The sequence below is a fragment of the Chrysochloris asiatica genome, unplaced genomic scaffold, assembly GCF_000296735.1.
Source record: "Chrysochloris asiatica unplaced genomic scaffold, ChrAsi1.0 scaffold00138, whole genome shotgun sequence".
NCBI classification, from domain to species: Eukaryota; Metazoa; Chordata; class Mammalia; order Afrosoricida; family Chrysochloridae; genus Chrysochloris; species Chrysochloris asiatica.
This window is the reverse complement of record NW_006408656.1, coordinates 1088403-1103039: the sequence shown is the minus strand read 5'-3', so window position 1 is coordinate 1103039 and position 14637 is coordinate 1088403. Positions and strand designations below refer to the sequence as shown.

At 46.8% G+C, this 14637-nt stretch overlaps 1 protein-coding gene across 3 annotated transcripts in view; it reads left to right on the top strand.

Moving 5' to 3' along the window:
• Nucleotides 1-14637, top strand: part of PDE1B (phosphodiesterase 1B, calmodulin-dependent) — a 29124-nt gene that overhangs the window by 10068 nt on the left and 4419 nt on the right. The window contains exons 1-9 of one of the 3 annotated variants that reach the window (XM_006869919.1): nt 1808-1968; nt 7522-7635; nt 8605-8787; nt 8976-9042; nt 9552-9668; nt 12123-12263; nt 12666-12766; nt 12859-12984; nt 13116-13217. In XM_006869919.1, the coding sequence (XP_006869981.1) occupies nt 1916-1968; nt 7522-7635; nt 8605-8787; nt 8976-9042; nt 9552-9668; nt 12123-12263; nt 12666-12766; nt 12859-12984; nt 13116-13217 (1004 nt within the window). In that variant the 5' untranslated portion in view covers nt 1808-1915. Of the gene's footprint in view, nt 1-1807; nt 1969-7521; nt 7636-8532; nt 8788-8975; nt 9043-9551; nt 9669-12122; nt 12264-12665; nt 12767-12858; nt 12985-13115; nt 13218-14637 lie in introns of those variants that run through there. The other 2 variants (XM_006869918.1, XM_006869920.1) reach the window with 2 other exon arrangements.

Below are 14637 nucleotides of genomic sequence, written 5' to 3'. Positions count from 1 at the left end.
AAATCTCTACCTTTTCTGTAAGAGGATCGACGTTCCTGCCTACTTGCTTAGAGTGGCAGAGCCTGGAACTTGGGGACAAGGTGAGGGAGAGGAGCTGGTCTGGCTTAGAGGTGGTTGGGGGTCCAGGCTGTATGCAACTGCTACCACCTGCTTAACTCGTTCCCTCAAACCCCCTCCAAGCCAGCATGTCCACAGATCAGGCCAAATGACTCATCCCCTTGCTTGCGGCGGGGGTTAGAGGGCACAGGGAGAATGAGATGGTTTTAGGGAGGGTTTCCGTTCTTTCAAAATCTGCAGCAACCCTGCTTCATGGTCCTTCGGAGTTTACCAGAAAACAACTTCCAGTATTTAATCTCCATTTCTCTTGTTACTGTTGTCCCAGGATTCAGTAGAGCTGAGAAACAGCAGGTTTCCAAACTTCATTTGTTTATAATCCTTAGAAGCTTTGGCATAGTGACAAGGTATTTTAATCTCTCCTTGCTTTGGGGGTGTGTGTGTATGCACGCAAGTGTATGCAGACTTCCCGTCATAAAATCCCAGTTCTTGGCCTGTTTCTTCTCATTTCATTTTCTCTTGTCATACTCGTCCTCACTAGTCCCATTTCTTCATTTCCATATTAACCCCAGTCCTAGATCCTAGATTAAGGAGATCACAGTCGCCTGAACTCTTTTCCTAGGAAGCTTTTGGCTTCACACTAGTCGCTCATTCTTAACCCCGCCCAACTTTTCAGTTGACCAATCGAAGCCCCAATATACTTGTTTTGGTGATGTCATCTCCCAGCCAATCGGGAGACTGGCTGGGGCTGTGTGCGCACATCCACTTCGCCGCAGAGGCTGGGCTTCTTTGCTCCCTAACCTGAGAGCTAAGTCTGGGGGCGGAAGAAGGAGTCCTCCCCAGGCCTCTCTTGGGTTCCTCTTTTGGCACCTACTGCGCCATCCTATCAGTTCTCCCCTACATCTGGGTTGAACCACCTACCTTTAGTTAATTCACAGTTATCTCCTAACCACTGCTTTACAAATGAGGAAACGGGTTTGGGAGTGTTAAAGTAACTTGTCCAACTTCTTGGTTTCCTTGGACAGGTCCTCCTGATTTTCATGCACTGCCTCAGGGAGAGGGGTACAATGGGGTGGGGGTAGGAATGAGGCATCCTACCCCCACCTCATTGATGAGGTTTCTGTGTAAGGATTTCCTGACCCTCCTAGCTACAGCAAGGAGTCCTGGTGTATCGCTGTGGGTTAATGCGCTGGACTGCAAAGTCAGGTTGAACCACAAGGTTGGAGGTTCAAGCTCACCAGTCCCTCCTAGGGAATCCTATACAGGGTCGCTATGAGTCGGAACTGACTCGATGGCACTTAACAATATTGACAAGCTTAGCAACCCCCTACCTACAATTTCTGATTCTGTGGGAAATTCATCCTCCTGTTTCCATTCATTCATATAATATTAAAGCTCATTTTATAGAATAGCCCGGGAAAAGACCCTGTAGCCGTCTCTTCCAGTATCCACAGATTCAGGGTGGTTCCCTGTCCCTGCCCCCTTAAGCTTCCTGCTAACCCTTTCTCCCCAAAGAGGAGCCCCACCTCCCCAGAGCGAGGGCCGGCCTGTGCTATTTCTGTCCTTTCTGGGATTCTTCTGAGAACGGATTCTTGTTTTCAGTCTGATTCAGATTCGAAACTTTCCCCTAGGCCTCTCACCCAGTTCCTGGAGGCTAGGTTTCTGTTTGATGACTCCCCTCTTCCTCCTTCAGTCAGGCCCCTCCTTGTTCGCCTCCCCAAAATTTTCTCTGGTCAGTTTACACAATTTTGTAGGGACCTGGAAGAGAAAGTTAGGGTCCTCAGAAGGAATCACTCCCCATAGGGGCCCTGGGGCCCCAGGGGCAACAATTTGAGCTCTGAAGTAGGAAACTTGGATTCCCATGGCAACCCCTGTTCCTGTTCAGAGGAGCCACCTCCAGGGCCCTATCTTCAGGTAGGCTCCAGGGATGAGGGAGAAGGGAGGAAAAGGACTGGTTACTTTGGGGCCCACCAATTGTTGTAGTTTGGGGGAGGGGAGGGAGCAACACCTGACAGCCCTCTGTATGATGTGTGTGATATGTAACCATTGGTCAACTACCCTACCCCAACCATATTGCCATTCACCTTATTTGCCTATTTCTATCTCCCATTCCCATTTATTTTTTTAAAATCTCTTCCTCTTGTCTATGGCACATGACAGTGTTTCCCTGTGTTCTCTTCTTCTGGACCCCTTCCTCCCAGCATCCTTAGGATCTCTTAGCTCTCAGAAACCTCATCTTATTTTAAGAACCCCAAAGATTTCCCCTTCTGACTCCCAGCCCTCTGACTTGAGACTTCCCTGTCGTCATTAAGTTCCTTTTTGGGAGTGTGGGTGCTGGAAACTTGGGCGGGGGCTTTGGAAAGCTCTAGAGCATCAGCCATGCAGTGAACCTGAGAAATAAACTGAGGTTAGGGGATGGGAGGGAGGAAGCAGAACTCTTTTGGGGTGTTAGAATTATACTATCAGAAGCCTTCTCCTTCAGTTGGCTGCCTAGAGCTAGGAGAGGCTCAGCTTTTCCAGAGGTCAGGATCTGAGACTTTTCCTGTAGTGCAAGGACTGAAGGTAAAAGAGAGAGAAATGGTGGGGGGGAGGAGTTGGGGGGGGGCGTGTGTGGAGGTAGAAGAAATTTTCAATCAAGAAAGCTTCGTTTTCCTTTAGTTTGAGCGAGGACTGGACAGGGTTGAGCATCCTATTCTACAGGGAAAATGACCATTCTGGTGTCAGAATACCTAAGGACTGAACCAGAGAGATTGGGTTAAAATTGATGTGGGTGGAAAAGAAGGGCTTTCTACAGAAAAATGGTGAGGTGAGATGAGGTGGGTCTGGGGAGATCTAACTCTAGCAGGGCTTTAGAATAAGAGACTCCTCACAAGCTAAAAAGTCAGGTGTGTATGTGTGTTGTTATAGAATTTCTGGAGGGTAAAGTTGAGCATTTGGATCCTTCCAACTAACTGAATTCTGACCCCTTCTTGGACTCGTAGCTTGTCAAATTCGTTCTTTCATTTTTCTCTTCCTCCTCAACCCCCTCCTCCTGGTGTCTGGATCATGTTGTGTTAAGATTTCACCAGAAGCTATACAGGAGCTCCTGGACAAGATCTAGAGGTAGGGGGAGGAGGAGGAACTTGGAAGAAGAGAGTGTTTAAAGTTAATCTGTGACCTCACTCTCCACCTCAGGCTCACCATGACAGCTCCAGAAACCCTGGCTCAGAAATCTTAATTAGGCGATAGCCTCAAACCTGATTAAACTGCCCCCTTTCCTTTTTATTTATGTAATGAACACTTACTGTGTGCAAGGCTGTAAGGAAGCCAAGATAAACAAGTCATTGTCAGTGCCATCAAGATACTCCTAGTCTACTATAGACACATAAACATTTCATTAAAGATGGATCGTCTGAGACTCAAGAAGCTGTGGTGGTTGGGTTCCAGCCTCTCTCTGAGCTAGTTACATGATTGGGCTTGTTCTGCCCCAACATAGCTTATGTTTGGGCACAGTTATGCTCCATTAGTATAAGTTGTAGGCCAGTAACAAATTGTGTGACCTTTGACAAGTTTATGCCTTTCAGTTGGTTCCGTTCATAGCGACTTTATGTATAGTTTCAGAAGAGCAGCTGGTGGGTTTAAACTGCAGACCTTGTGGTCAGTCCAGTGCTGATTCTACAGCACCACACCAGGAGTCAAAACCACCTCTGTAAGGTGATCTTAAGGCTCAAATGAGGTTAAGGACTATTCAAATAGGAAATAGCATGGCTATTATCATTGGTCCATTCCCTTATTAGGTGGCTTTCTAATTACCAGCCTTTATCTAGCCTAGAAAGAACCCCTGGCTCAACAGACTATAAAGACTTTAGAGATTATAGAGTTGGTGTGAGTTGGAATAGACTTGAGTGGGTTTGGTTTGAGCATCTAACTTAGAAGGATCTATGATGCAGCCATAGTTAAACTCTCAGCTGCTAACAGAAAGGTCAGCAGTTCAAACTCGCCAGCCGCTCCATGGAAGAGAGATGTGGCATCTCTTCCATAAAGAAGCCTTGGAAATCCTGTGGGGGTAGTTTTACTCTGTAGTATAGGGTTGCTACGAGTTGAAATTAACTCAATGGCAGTGGGTTTTGTTTTGTTTGATCTAAACTAGGGAATTCCTGGGTGGTACAAAAGGTTAATGAGTTCATGGGTTCAGCTGCTAATCTAAAGATTGGAGGTTCAAGTCCACCTGGAGGTACTTCAGAAGAAAGACCTGATAATTAACTGCCAAAAATGCAGCCATTGAAAATGTTACGGTGCACAGTTCTACTCTGAAACACCACGAATCAGAATTGACTCCATGGCAACTGGCATCTAACTCACATTTCTCCATCTGGACTTGGGATGGAGAAGGCAACTGCTTGTTGGATTTAGAAGGCACACAGTATGGGCTTGATGGTCAGCTCATTCTGATGCACATCACATTTTGTTATGTCCCAGGTACTTTGTTAGACACTTCTGCATTAGTGCATTTAATTCTCTTCTTAACAACCCTATCAGATTGGTATAAAATCATCTATATTTTACAGATGAAGAAAATTAAGCTTTATAATAGTGGTTCTCAAACTTTAATGTGCCTGAAAATTATCTGGTATGCTTGCTAAAAATACAGATGCCTGGACATACTCTCAGGAAGTCTGCTTCTCTTTAACAAGTATCCCAAGTGCTTCTGATGCTGGTGATCTGTGGACCACATTTTGATTAAGTTAGTGACTTGCCCAAGGGCTCATTGTAAGTGATAAGTCTGAACATAGGATTCCTAGACCAGTGCTCAGTACATGGTGCCCTAGGTGCTTCTGAGCCTTGGTTTCTGCATTGGAGCTGGGTGGAGGTAGGGGGTCTGAGGGGGTAGGAATTGGGGTGGTGGTGGCTAGCAATTCCTTCCAGCCTCCCTCCCTCATGGGCCCATTGTGAGAATAAAATGAGAGAATGTAGGAGCAGTCACTTTTTAAAATGTAGAACTGGCAGCTTTGTTAGTGATTATGTGAATACATGCAGATGAGCACCCGTGGGCTGGGCTGTTCACTTTGGGAGCCTGTGCATTTTGGGATGCCTGTTTCAAGTGATGGGTTAAGAATAAAACGGAAGGAATTTTGGTGGTGGGCCCTAACTGCTGGTGGCTGAATGACATGGAAGATTAGTGATGGTGGTATGGTACATGGGGAAGTGAAGGGACCTGAGGCAGTCCCTAGATTTCAGGGCCCTCTTGGAGGGAATGTGAGAATGAAAAGTGGATGGCTGAGAGTAGGGCTCAGAGCAAGAATCGCCGCTTCAGGCATAAGAGCTTGCTCTGAGACCTGCTTCAGGCCGGGGCCATAAGGACAACCAGGCATGGCTAGGCAAGTCCCCAACAGAATGTCTCAAGAGACACAAATGCAGGGTAAAGAGAAGATTAGTGATGGTGGTATGGTACATGGGGAAGTGAAGGGACCTGAGGCAGTCCCTAGATTTCAGGGCCCTCTTGGAGGGAACTAACTAGGAGCATGCAGTCTATGCTTGTGTCTGGCCCAAAGGCAGAGCACACTTTTTCTGTCCTGTGATTTCTAGGTGGGAACACTTGGAGAGACAAGCTAAGGTACCCCCTAACTCATTTGGCTAGGAAAGTCTTTTGTGTTGCCAAGCCTTCATTTCTCCTCTCTAATGAAACCTGAGCTGGGACTGAGCTTTACTAAAACCTTCAAATTTACATCATTCTCTTTCTGGTTAAACAACCAGCTGTTTCCACTTGGAGACAGTACAGCAGGAAGGCTGGAAGTGAGATTTGAAGATAGCCCTCTAAGGAGCCTACTGTCTCTTCCGCCAGCTTCTTCCACTTCCCATTTTTGCCCCTTTTCCCTTCTCCCCACTTGTATTCAGATTTGTCAGCCAGGACTGCTGGGCCCACAGGTGAGAGTTGACTTGTGATGCTTCTTCCAAGGGCTAGCTATTTTGAGTGTACCCTGTATTCCAGAGCTGCTGAGACCCCAGGAGTCTAGAGCTACTTCTGTTCAGGAATGCCATTCTTCCTCCCCCCGGCTTCCCTGGGAATCTAATGCTAATTTCAGCCTCTGGTCCCTGACTCATTCTCTTCTCTTCTCTGACTCATGGGGTGACCTTGGCTTCTGAAGCCCCTCTTAGCAGGGAGTTGTGATCACCATCATTTTACCCCCCTCATGGTTTTTGAGGTAAGATGGGGCTTAGAGAAGGAGCAAGAGAAGAAAATGCTTAATGGCTTAAAAAAAAAAAAAAAAAGGAAACAAAAAAACCCCCACCATCTATTGTCAGAGAGCTTGCTTGCTTTATGATTGCCTGGGCTGGACTGGCAAGGCTTCTAAGACGCTTCCCAGTTAATCACCAACCCCTAGAATTCATAAGTGCAAAATATGAGGGGCTCATCCCTTCAGGCAAAGAAAGCATCCAGTAAATGACATCTTTTCATCTTCCTGGCTCTACCCCTACCACTTCTGCTGTGGAGAAAGCTATGGCTAGGGCAGGAGCAGGGGACAGGTACCATAACTGTGGGACTGGGGAGGCAGGGGTTAATCCTGCTTTGTCCTGACTGACAGATTCTGGAATCATAATCCATTAGCTCTGCCTGGATGGAGGGAGGCCCGGCAAAGGATTCCGATTGGTCTTTGTTCTGTGTCTTTGCTGTCCCTGCCAGGGACAGAGGAGCTATAAACATGTACCCCTGTCCTCACCATGACAAAAACAAGAATCTTGGGGGCTATTTTGCTATTTTGGTTGCTGTTGATCCCAACACCCTCTCTCATGGGGGAAAATAATCAGTTTTAACAACGGAACAGTTTTAGCAATGAACCAAATGAAATAGATCATTCCCAAAACATCACTCTGAGGTTTGTGCCTGCCTCATTCGACTGGGTCTGGGCAGTTTCAACAAGAGTTTGCAGGAAACACTGACTAAACAGAAGGTGGTAAGGGATCAGATGGTGGGTGAAGATGGTAGTCAGGAAAAGCTTGGGATTGAGTTTTGGGACTAAGTAAACTTAATACAGGTACTGGCTATAATATGTTGTAGTTGTCGAATTGGTTCTGACTCATAGCGACCCTGTATAGGGTTTCTGAGGAGTGGCTGGTGAGTTTGAACCGCCGACCTTGTAGTTCAAAACAACCTTGAGGTTGAGTGCATATCCTATGGTGCCACATCAAACATACTAGCTGCTATCATTATTGTTGTTGTTAAGTGGCACCAAGTCAGTTCCCACTCATAGTAAGTAACCTGTATAGGATTTCTGAGGAATGGTAGGTGGCTTTCAGCCACTGAACTTGTAGTTAGCAGTCCAGGGCTTATGCTATAACACCACACCAGGACTCCATTTATTATTGTTAGAATGATTAATTGTTGGTAGAAGACAGGCTGTCTCTGTGAAATGTACCCTACCAGAGGGTCTTGTGGTCTCATGACGAGGTACCAGTACTTAAGCAGGAGGTCTATGTCTGCTCCCATAGGCTGCGCTACATGGTGAAGCAGTTGGAGAATGGGGAGGTAAACATCGAGGAGTTGAAGAAAAACCTGGAGTACACAGCTTCTCTGCTGGAGGCTGTCTACATCAATGAAACTCGGTGAGAGTGATGCACCTGGGCCACCAGGAGGGACCTACAGACAGACACAGTGATCCAGAGAATGGGAGTGCATCAGAAAGCTGGACAGACAGACAGGAAGGGAATGGGAGTAGTAGCTATAAAAAGCTCTAGGTAGAAATGTTGGCAGAGATAAAGAAGCATAGGGATAAACAGAGAGATGTAAAGATACAGATATGCACAGATGTCAGGAAGCAGAGAAGCCAGTTTCAGAACTGGAAGGGACCTTGTTGCTCATCTAGTTCCAACCTTCTCTCCAGCACAAGACTCCCTTTAGAGTTGCCCTGACCAATAGTTGTTGCTATTGTTATGTGCCATCGAGTTGGTTTTGACTCATAGTGACCCTGTATAGGGTTTCCAAGAAGCAGCTGATGGGTTTGAACCACCAGCCTTGCGGTTCAAACCGACTTTGCAGTCGAGTGCTTATTCTACAGTGCCATACCAGGACTAAGAGCTTGAAATGTGGCTAGCTGAATTGAGATATGTATGTAAATTACGCACTAGATTTTGAAGTCTTAAAAAAAAGCTATTTTCATTAATATATTTTATACTGATTTCACGTTGAAATGTTCATATTTTGGATTTATGTTAGGTTAAATATGATTTGTCATGAAAACAAATCTCAATTTTAGTGCCTTTAAGAAAATTTAAAATTATTTACATGGCTTGCATTTTCCTTCTCTTGGACAGTGTCGCTCTATAACTTCTTGACAAGTAGTATCGCATTGCCTGCTTGAATACTTCACCAGTTGGGATACTCATTAGCTCACTTAGTGACCTGTTTCAGATTTGGAGGCGTCAGATAGAAAAACAGAAATAAAAAAGATAAAGCGAGAGAAAGGCAAGTGGGAGTCAGAGACAGGAGAGAGTTGTCATGAGAGTTACTAAGGTGTGGGCGTGACTGGATACCTGCTCTCTCTCTCCTCTGTGACTCCCCTTCCGGGGTCTCAGGCAAATCTTGGATACCGAGGATGAGCTGCAGGAGTTACGGTCAGATGCTGTGCCTTCAGAGGTGCGGGACTGGCTGGCCTCCACCTTCACCCAACAAGCCCGAGCTAAAGGCCGGAGAGCAGAGGAGAAGCCTAAGTTCCGAAGCATCGTGCACGCCGTGCAAGCTGGGATCTTCGTGGAGCGGTGAGGTTTCTCAACTCCCTCTGCCTCAGCTGTGCCCCTCATTCCAAGCCACCTTGGTCTTCTAGGGCCCCATGAGTTCTATGATCCCATGTGCTCATGGCTCACCCCTCCACTCTACACTCCCACATAACCAGACTGTCACTCCCCAGACCTTCACACCTGCACCTCTTTTCCTTATCCTTCCTTAGGATGTTCCGGAGAACTTACACGTCTGTGGGTCCCACCCATTCCACTGCAGTTCTCCACTGTCTCAAGGTGATCCCTGGTTTTTTTTTGGGTGGGGGGGGGGGGGAAGAAGAGAAGATTGGGGGATGGAATAACCATGGGGACTTCCAGACTTTTTAATTGCATGATTTTTGCCTCTCCTTTTTAGCTGTCATTCCCATGTTCCTCAAACACCTTTTGCATGTTCCCAAACCAAACCCTTATGTTCTTATCTCTACCTTGATGAGAGATATCTAGGAAAAAAGAGACCCTTTTCTCACCTGCTTCCCAAGTCTCTGTACTCATTGTTGTTGTTGTGAAGTTGAGTCGATTCTGACCCATAGTGACCCTGTCTAGGGTTTCTGAGGAGCAGCTGGTGAACTTGAATCACTGACCTTGCAGTTCAAACGGCTTTGCAGTCTGGCGCATTAACCCACAGCGCTACACCAGGACTCCTGTACTCATTGGAAAGTTCTAATTTGAAGTCTAATTTCAACCCTTTCTAATGCTGAAAAGTTCATTTTGAGAACCTCCTTGCCTAGTCTATTGTTTTCTCATAGAACCTGGATGTCTGGTGCTTTGACGTCTTTTCCTTGAACCGGGCAGCAGATGACCACGCTCTGAGGACCATTGTTTTTGAGCTGCTGACTCGGCATAGCCTCATCAGCCGCTTCAAGGTTAGGCATCATTCTACCTGTGTCTCCAGTCAGGGTTCTTCACGCCCATTACTTCTTTTCTAAAAGCTTCCCAACCAAGATTCTGGAGGCTTCCTAACTCAATCTCCATCAGAGAAGAACCTCCTCTCCCTGAAGTCTTGCCTGTCTTTCTCTTCCTGTTGTCCCAGTCTCTGACTTTGTTTACTCCTTTCTAGGGGGTTATTCTGGGTCTGATGCCATCCAGCCTGGGATTCCCACCTTTGTCCTCTCTGCTTTCTTTTCCTAACTTGTCCTCCCAGGATGGTATGCACTTCACCTCCCCTTTTCAGCACTCCTTCCTGCGTGTGGAGACAGAGGTCTGGAGTGCAAATGCTGTCAGCTGGTGCCCTTTAGGACTAGAGAGTCTCAGTTTGTTTCCTCAGGAGACTCCTGCAGGGGACATAACAAAATTGGCCACTTCCTCCTGTCCCCAGTAGCTCTGGTCTCTGTCCAAGGAATGTTATAGAGAGGACCCTGGGCTGGGGCTCTATGAGAGTGTGTGAACTCCATTTGCTTAGCAGTTGGGCTAGCTAGGAAGAGGGATAGGGAATGGCATTTCCCTCCAGGCCCTTTGTTAGAAGGGAACATCTTTAGGGGGTAGGGTCAGGAAAAACCCACTTCTATATGGAAAGCTCTGGTAGTGTAGTGATTATGAATTGGGCTGCAAACCGCAAGGTCAGCAATTCGGAACTACCAGCTGCTCTGCGGGAAAAAGATGAGGCTTTCTGCTCCCATAAAGATTTACAGCCTCGAAAACCCTGTTCAGGGTCGCTATGGGTCGAAACCGACTCAACGGCACTTAACAACAACAATATGGAAAGCACACATTTAGAAGTGGGGAGGGTGAGGAGGAGGGGGGTGGAAAAGTCAGTAGGGATATTTGAGTCAGGAGTTCAGAAAAGGCTCACACACATTATAGTCTGTTTGTTATACTTCAGTGGGGCAGGCAGTAGATGGTAAAGGAATGTATTCTGAGGGAGCTGTAGAAGGGTAGGCAAGGTGTGAGTTGTAGGGTCCCCTCCCAGATGGCTCTGGAAAGCCATTCCATCCACCTTTCTGCCTCCACTTGAGTCTAACAGACTGTAATGTGTGTGAGCCTCTTCTGAACCCTTGACTCCTCACTGTCCACCCTTCCCAAGAGCAGTTCCAAAACTTCCCTGAGATGCTCCACTGGGATTCTTCTCAGTAACTCCCTGAGGCCTGTCCTATCTCCCCACCAATCCTGCCCTCTGCAGGATAGAGAATAACAGGGCGCTCATTTTCCTAAGAGTTTTCCCAGCTCATATATCTTCAAACTGGCTATCAGATATTTTCTAGATACAGCTGTACTTAACTCTGCTGCCTTCCACAATGATTGGGTTTTGGGTATTCACACAAGTAGCTACATGGGGTTGGGGTTGGCCCAGCCTGTTTGCCTGGCTTCAAGGCACTTAGAAAAAGAAGGGCTGCTTATTGGTTTAATTTTCTCTGGTGGTATAGACCTTCTCAAGTTCCACATTCTCTTCCTGGGCATCTAGCCCCTCCCCTGCTCCTCCCCTCCCCTTCCCTTCGTTCTAGGGGTGCCATGGCAACGCAAAAGCAAGGGCAGTCGTTATGGAAACAGTCCTTTAAAATTTCCTGAATTTGGGGCACAGCCCTCCAGGGGTGGGGGATGTGAGGGTCTGATAGATGAGCAGAGCACCTTCTATGTTTTCTATTGCTCCTTTCTATAGAAACTCCCCCAAGTCCTGAACCTCAGTCCCTTTCCAGTCTTGGGAGATCCAGGGACAGGTGAAGAGATCAGCCTTGCTCCCTGGGAGCCTCCATTCATTTAAAGGAGGCAGACATACCCAAGGACATATGTAGAGCCCTGGATAGAATTGGAAGTAGCTGGACAGAGTTCTGAGCTCTGGATCTTGCAATGTGTGTGTGTGTATGTGTGGTGTATGTGGAGGGCAGGTGGTCAGGGAAAGCTTCTCAGAGGAGGAGGTGCTTTATATCTGACTGGAGAGGTCTTTTCCAGGTCATCGTATCCTTTCCCCTACTTCTGAATCCTTCTTGCAAGGTATTGAATTTGGGAGTGTGGTGGGCTGGTTGGAAAGTAGGAAGGAAGTTTTCCTTTTCTAAAAAGCCCTAGGGAAATAAGGATAATTATAGCTACTCTTTAGAGAGCACTTACTAAGTGCCTTGTACTTATCTCATTAAATTCAAGGTAAGTGGCATTATCCTCATTCTGCAAATAAGTATCTGAGGCATAAGGAGACACAGGACTTTCCCAAGGTCACACAGTCAGCAGGTGGTAGAGTCAGGCTATGAGGCTAGGTTCACCATGCAGGGCCTGTGCTCTTTCGATGCCACATTACCTTCTAAAAGAAGATAGTTTGGAAGAGCTGTCCTCAACCTCCTGCCATTCCTGCAGATCCTGAATCTATCTCCATTTCTTTCCTCCTCCTGCAGATTCCCACTGTGTTTCTGATGACTTTCTTGGATGCCTTGGAGACAGGCTATGGAAAGTACAAGAATCCTTATCACAACCAGATCCATGCAGCTGATGTTACCCAGACAGTCCATTGCTTCTTGCTTCGCACAGGGATGGTGGTAGGTGCCCTGGAGATAACTGTTGTGATTCAGGGTCCGATGGCTGGACAAATGGGGGTCTAAACTATACTCCTATTTCTGTGTTTCCCTTTGATTCTTCCCCTTTGGCAGCCTAAAGTCTCTATACAGTCAAATTGGGTTGATTCAACTCTAGAGGATTCCCCAGTGACCACAACTTCCTGGGCAGTGCTGGGGATGTGCTAGGATGCAATGGGAATGCTGCAGGTTGGGATAGAGGGAGGTTTGTGGTCATTCTAGGGGTGGAGAAAGATGGCTGCATTAGCCCAAGATTTGACCTTGAAGAGTGGAAGGAATGAGCTGAATGGTCTTCCCTGAGTGTGGATGTCTTTAGGTAGTGACTGGTAGGAGGTCAACCCACACTCATCTCTCCATTTCCTCTAGCACTGCCTGTCCGAGATTGAGGTTTTGGCCATCATCTTTGCTGCAGCAATCCATGACTATGAACACACAGGCACTACCAACAGCTTCCACATCCAGACCAAGTGAGGGGTGGGGATATGGCAGGGGCAGGGGGGCCAAGTGGAGATGTGGGGATTCCAGAGTCCCCCTCCTGACAAGAGGCTTGACTCTGTAGGTCAGAATGCGCCATCCTCTACAATGATCGCTCAGTGCTGGAGAATCATCACATCAGCTCTGTTTTCCGAATGATGCAGGATGATGAGATGAACATTTTCATCAACCTCACCAGAGATGAGTTTGTGTGAGCAGAAGCCAGGACTTGACATTCCTAAGAGAGCCCTGCACCCCACCCCCCTACTTCCCACTTCCAGGACCTCCTGCTCAGCAGTAGTGCTGAGGGGGCTGGTCCCTTCTCTGGTTCTGTCCATTCAGAGAGCTACGTGCCCTGGTCATCGAGATGGTGTTGGCCACAGATATGTCCTGCCATTTCCAGCAAGTGAAATCCATGAAGACAGCCTTGCAGCAACTGGAGAGGTAGCACCTGATGGGGTGTGGCTGGGACCTGGCCAGAGTGAGTGGTATATGAATTGAGGGCATTCGCATTGGGTAATTGGCATGGCAGGTCTTTACCTGGATGTAGAAACTCTCTTGTCTCCAGGTATTTGAGTGTGTCTCTGTGTGAGTGTGTGTGATGTGTGTGTGGCTGTTGGCCTGCTGGAGAATGTTTTGGGCTTGGGGTCTAAGATTCTCATCCCAGCTTCAGGACAGACTTACTCTGGAATGTTGGGAAAACTATTCAAATTTTCTGGGCTCCAGTTTCCTTACCTGGGAAATGTTCAGAATAATATGTGTTCCCCCACAACAGCTTGCTACTAGTTCCTACTCTAATAGGGTTATTGGGAGAGTTAATGTGAGGTAAAAAGCAAGCATAGAACAAATGCCATAATTACATATACTGTTGCTTTAAAGTGGGTGGGAGTGTATGGATGTGTGTGAGAGAATAGACTATGTGTCCTGCAGGTGTGTGTTGGTCCCTGTGTGTGATACTGAGGTGTGGGAATGCATTCACTCTTACAGCCTGTCACTGTTGGGGTGTGGGTGATAATAATAATGATCATAGTAATTATAACTAACATCAACTGAGCACTTACTATGTGCCAGACATGCTTTTGAATATTTAAATATTTGTGTCACTTAATCCTCTGAAGAACTCTATGTGGTAGATTCTGTTAGTATTTCCATTTTAGAATCGAGGAAAATAACACAGAACTTTTAAGCTACTTGCTCAGTGTCACACAGCAGTGGGGATTCGGATTCAGGGTCTCTGAATCTACAAGCCTGGGCTTTTTAGTCACTAATCCATAAGCGTAGAGGTTATGAATCGGGCTGTGAACCACAAGGTCAGCAGTTTGAAACTACCAGCAGTTCTGCGGGAGAAAGATGAGGCGTTCTGCTCCGGTAAAGATTTACAGCCTCGGAAACCCTGTGCAGGGTCACTATGAGTTGGAATCGACTCCACGGTACTTAACAACACCAACAACAATCCATAACGAAGGGCTTCAAAAAGTTGGTGGAAAAATTCCATTCTCTGTTAATTCTGTTTTTCCACTAACTTTTGTTAAAAGAAGTGCAGCCAGAGTGCTCCTTGGAGGCCAGGATGGCCAAACTTCATCTTTCATACTATGCACATATTGTCAGGAGGGACCAGTTGCTGGAGAAAAATATCATGTTTGGTAAGATGGAGGGTCAGAGAAAAAGAGGAAGACTCCCAATGAGATAGATGCATTGGCAAAGTGGCATCATCAATGGGCTCAAGCGTGGCAACAGTTGTGAGGTTGGCCCAGGATCGGGCTGTGTTTCATTCTGTTGTGCATAGGGTTGCTATGAGACATTATTGACTTGATGGCACCTAACAAGTATATTTGTGTGTGTGTGTGTGAGAGAGAGAGAGAGA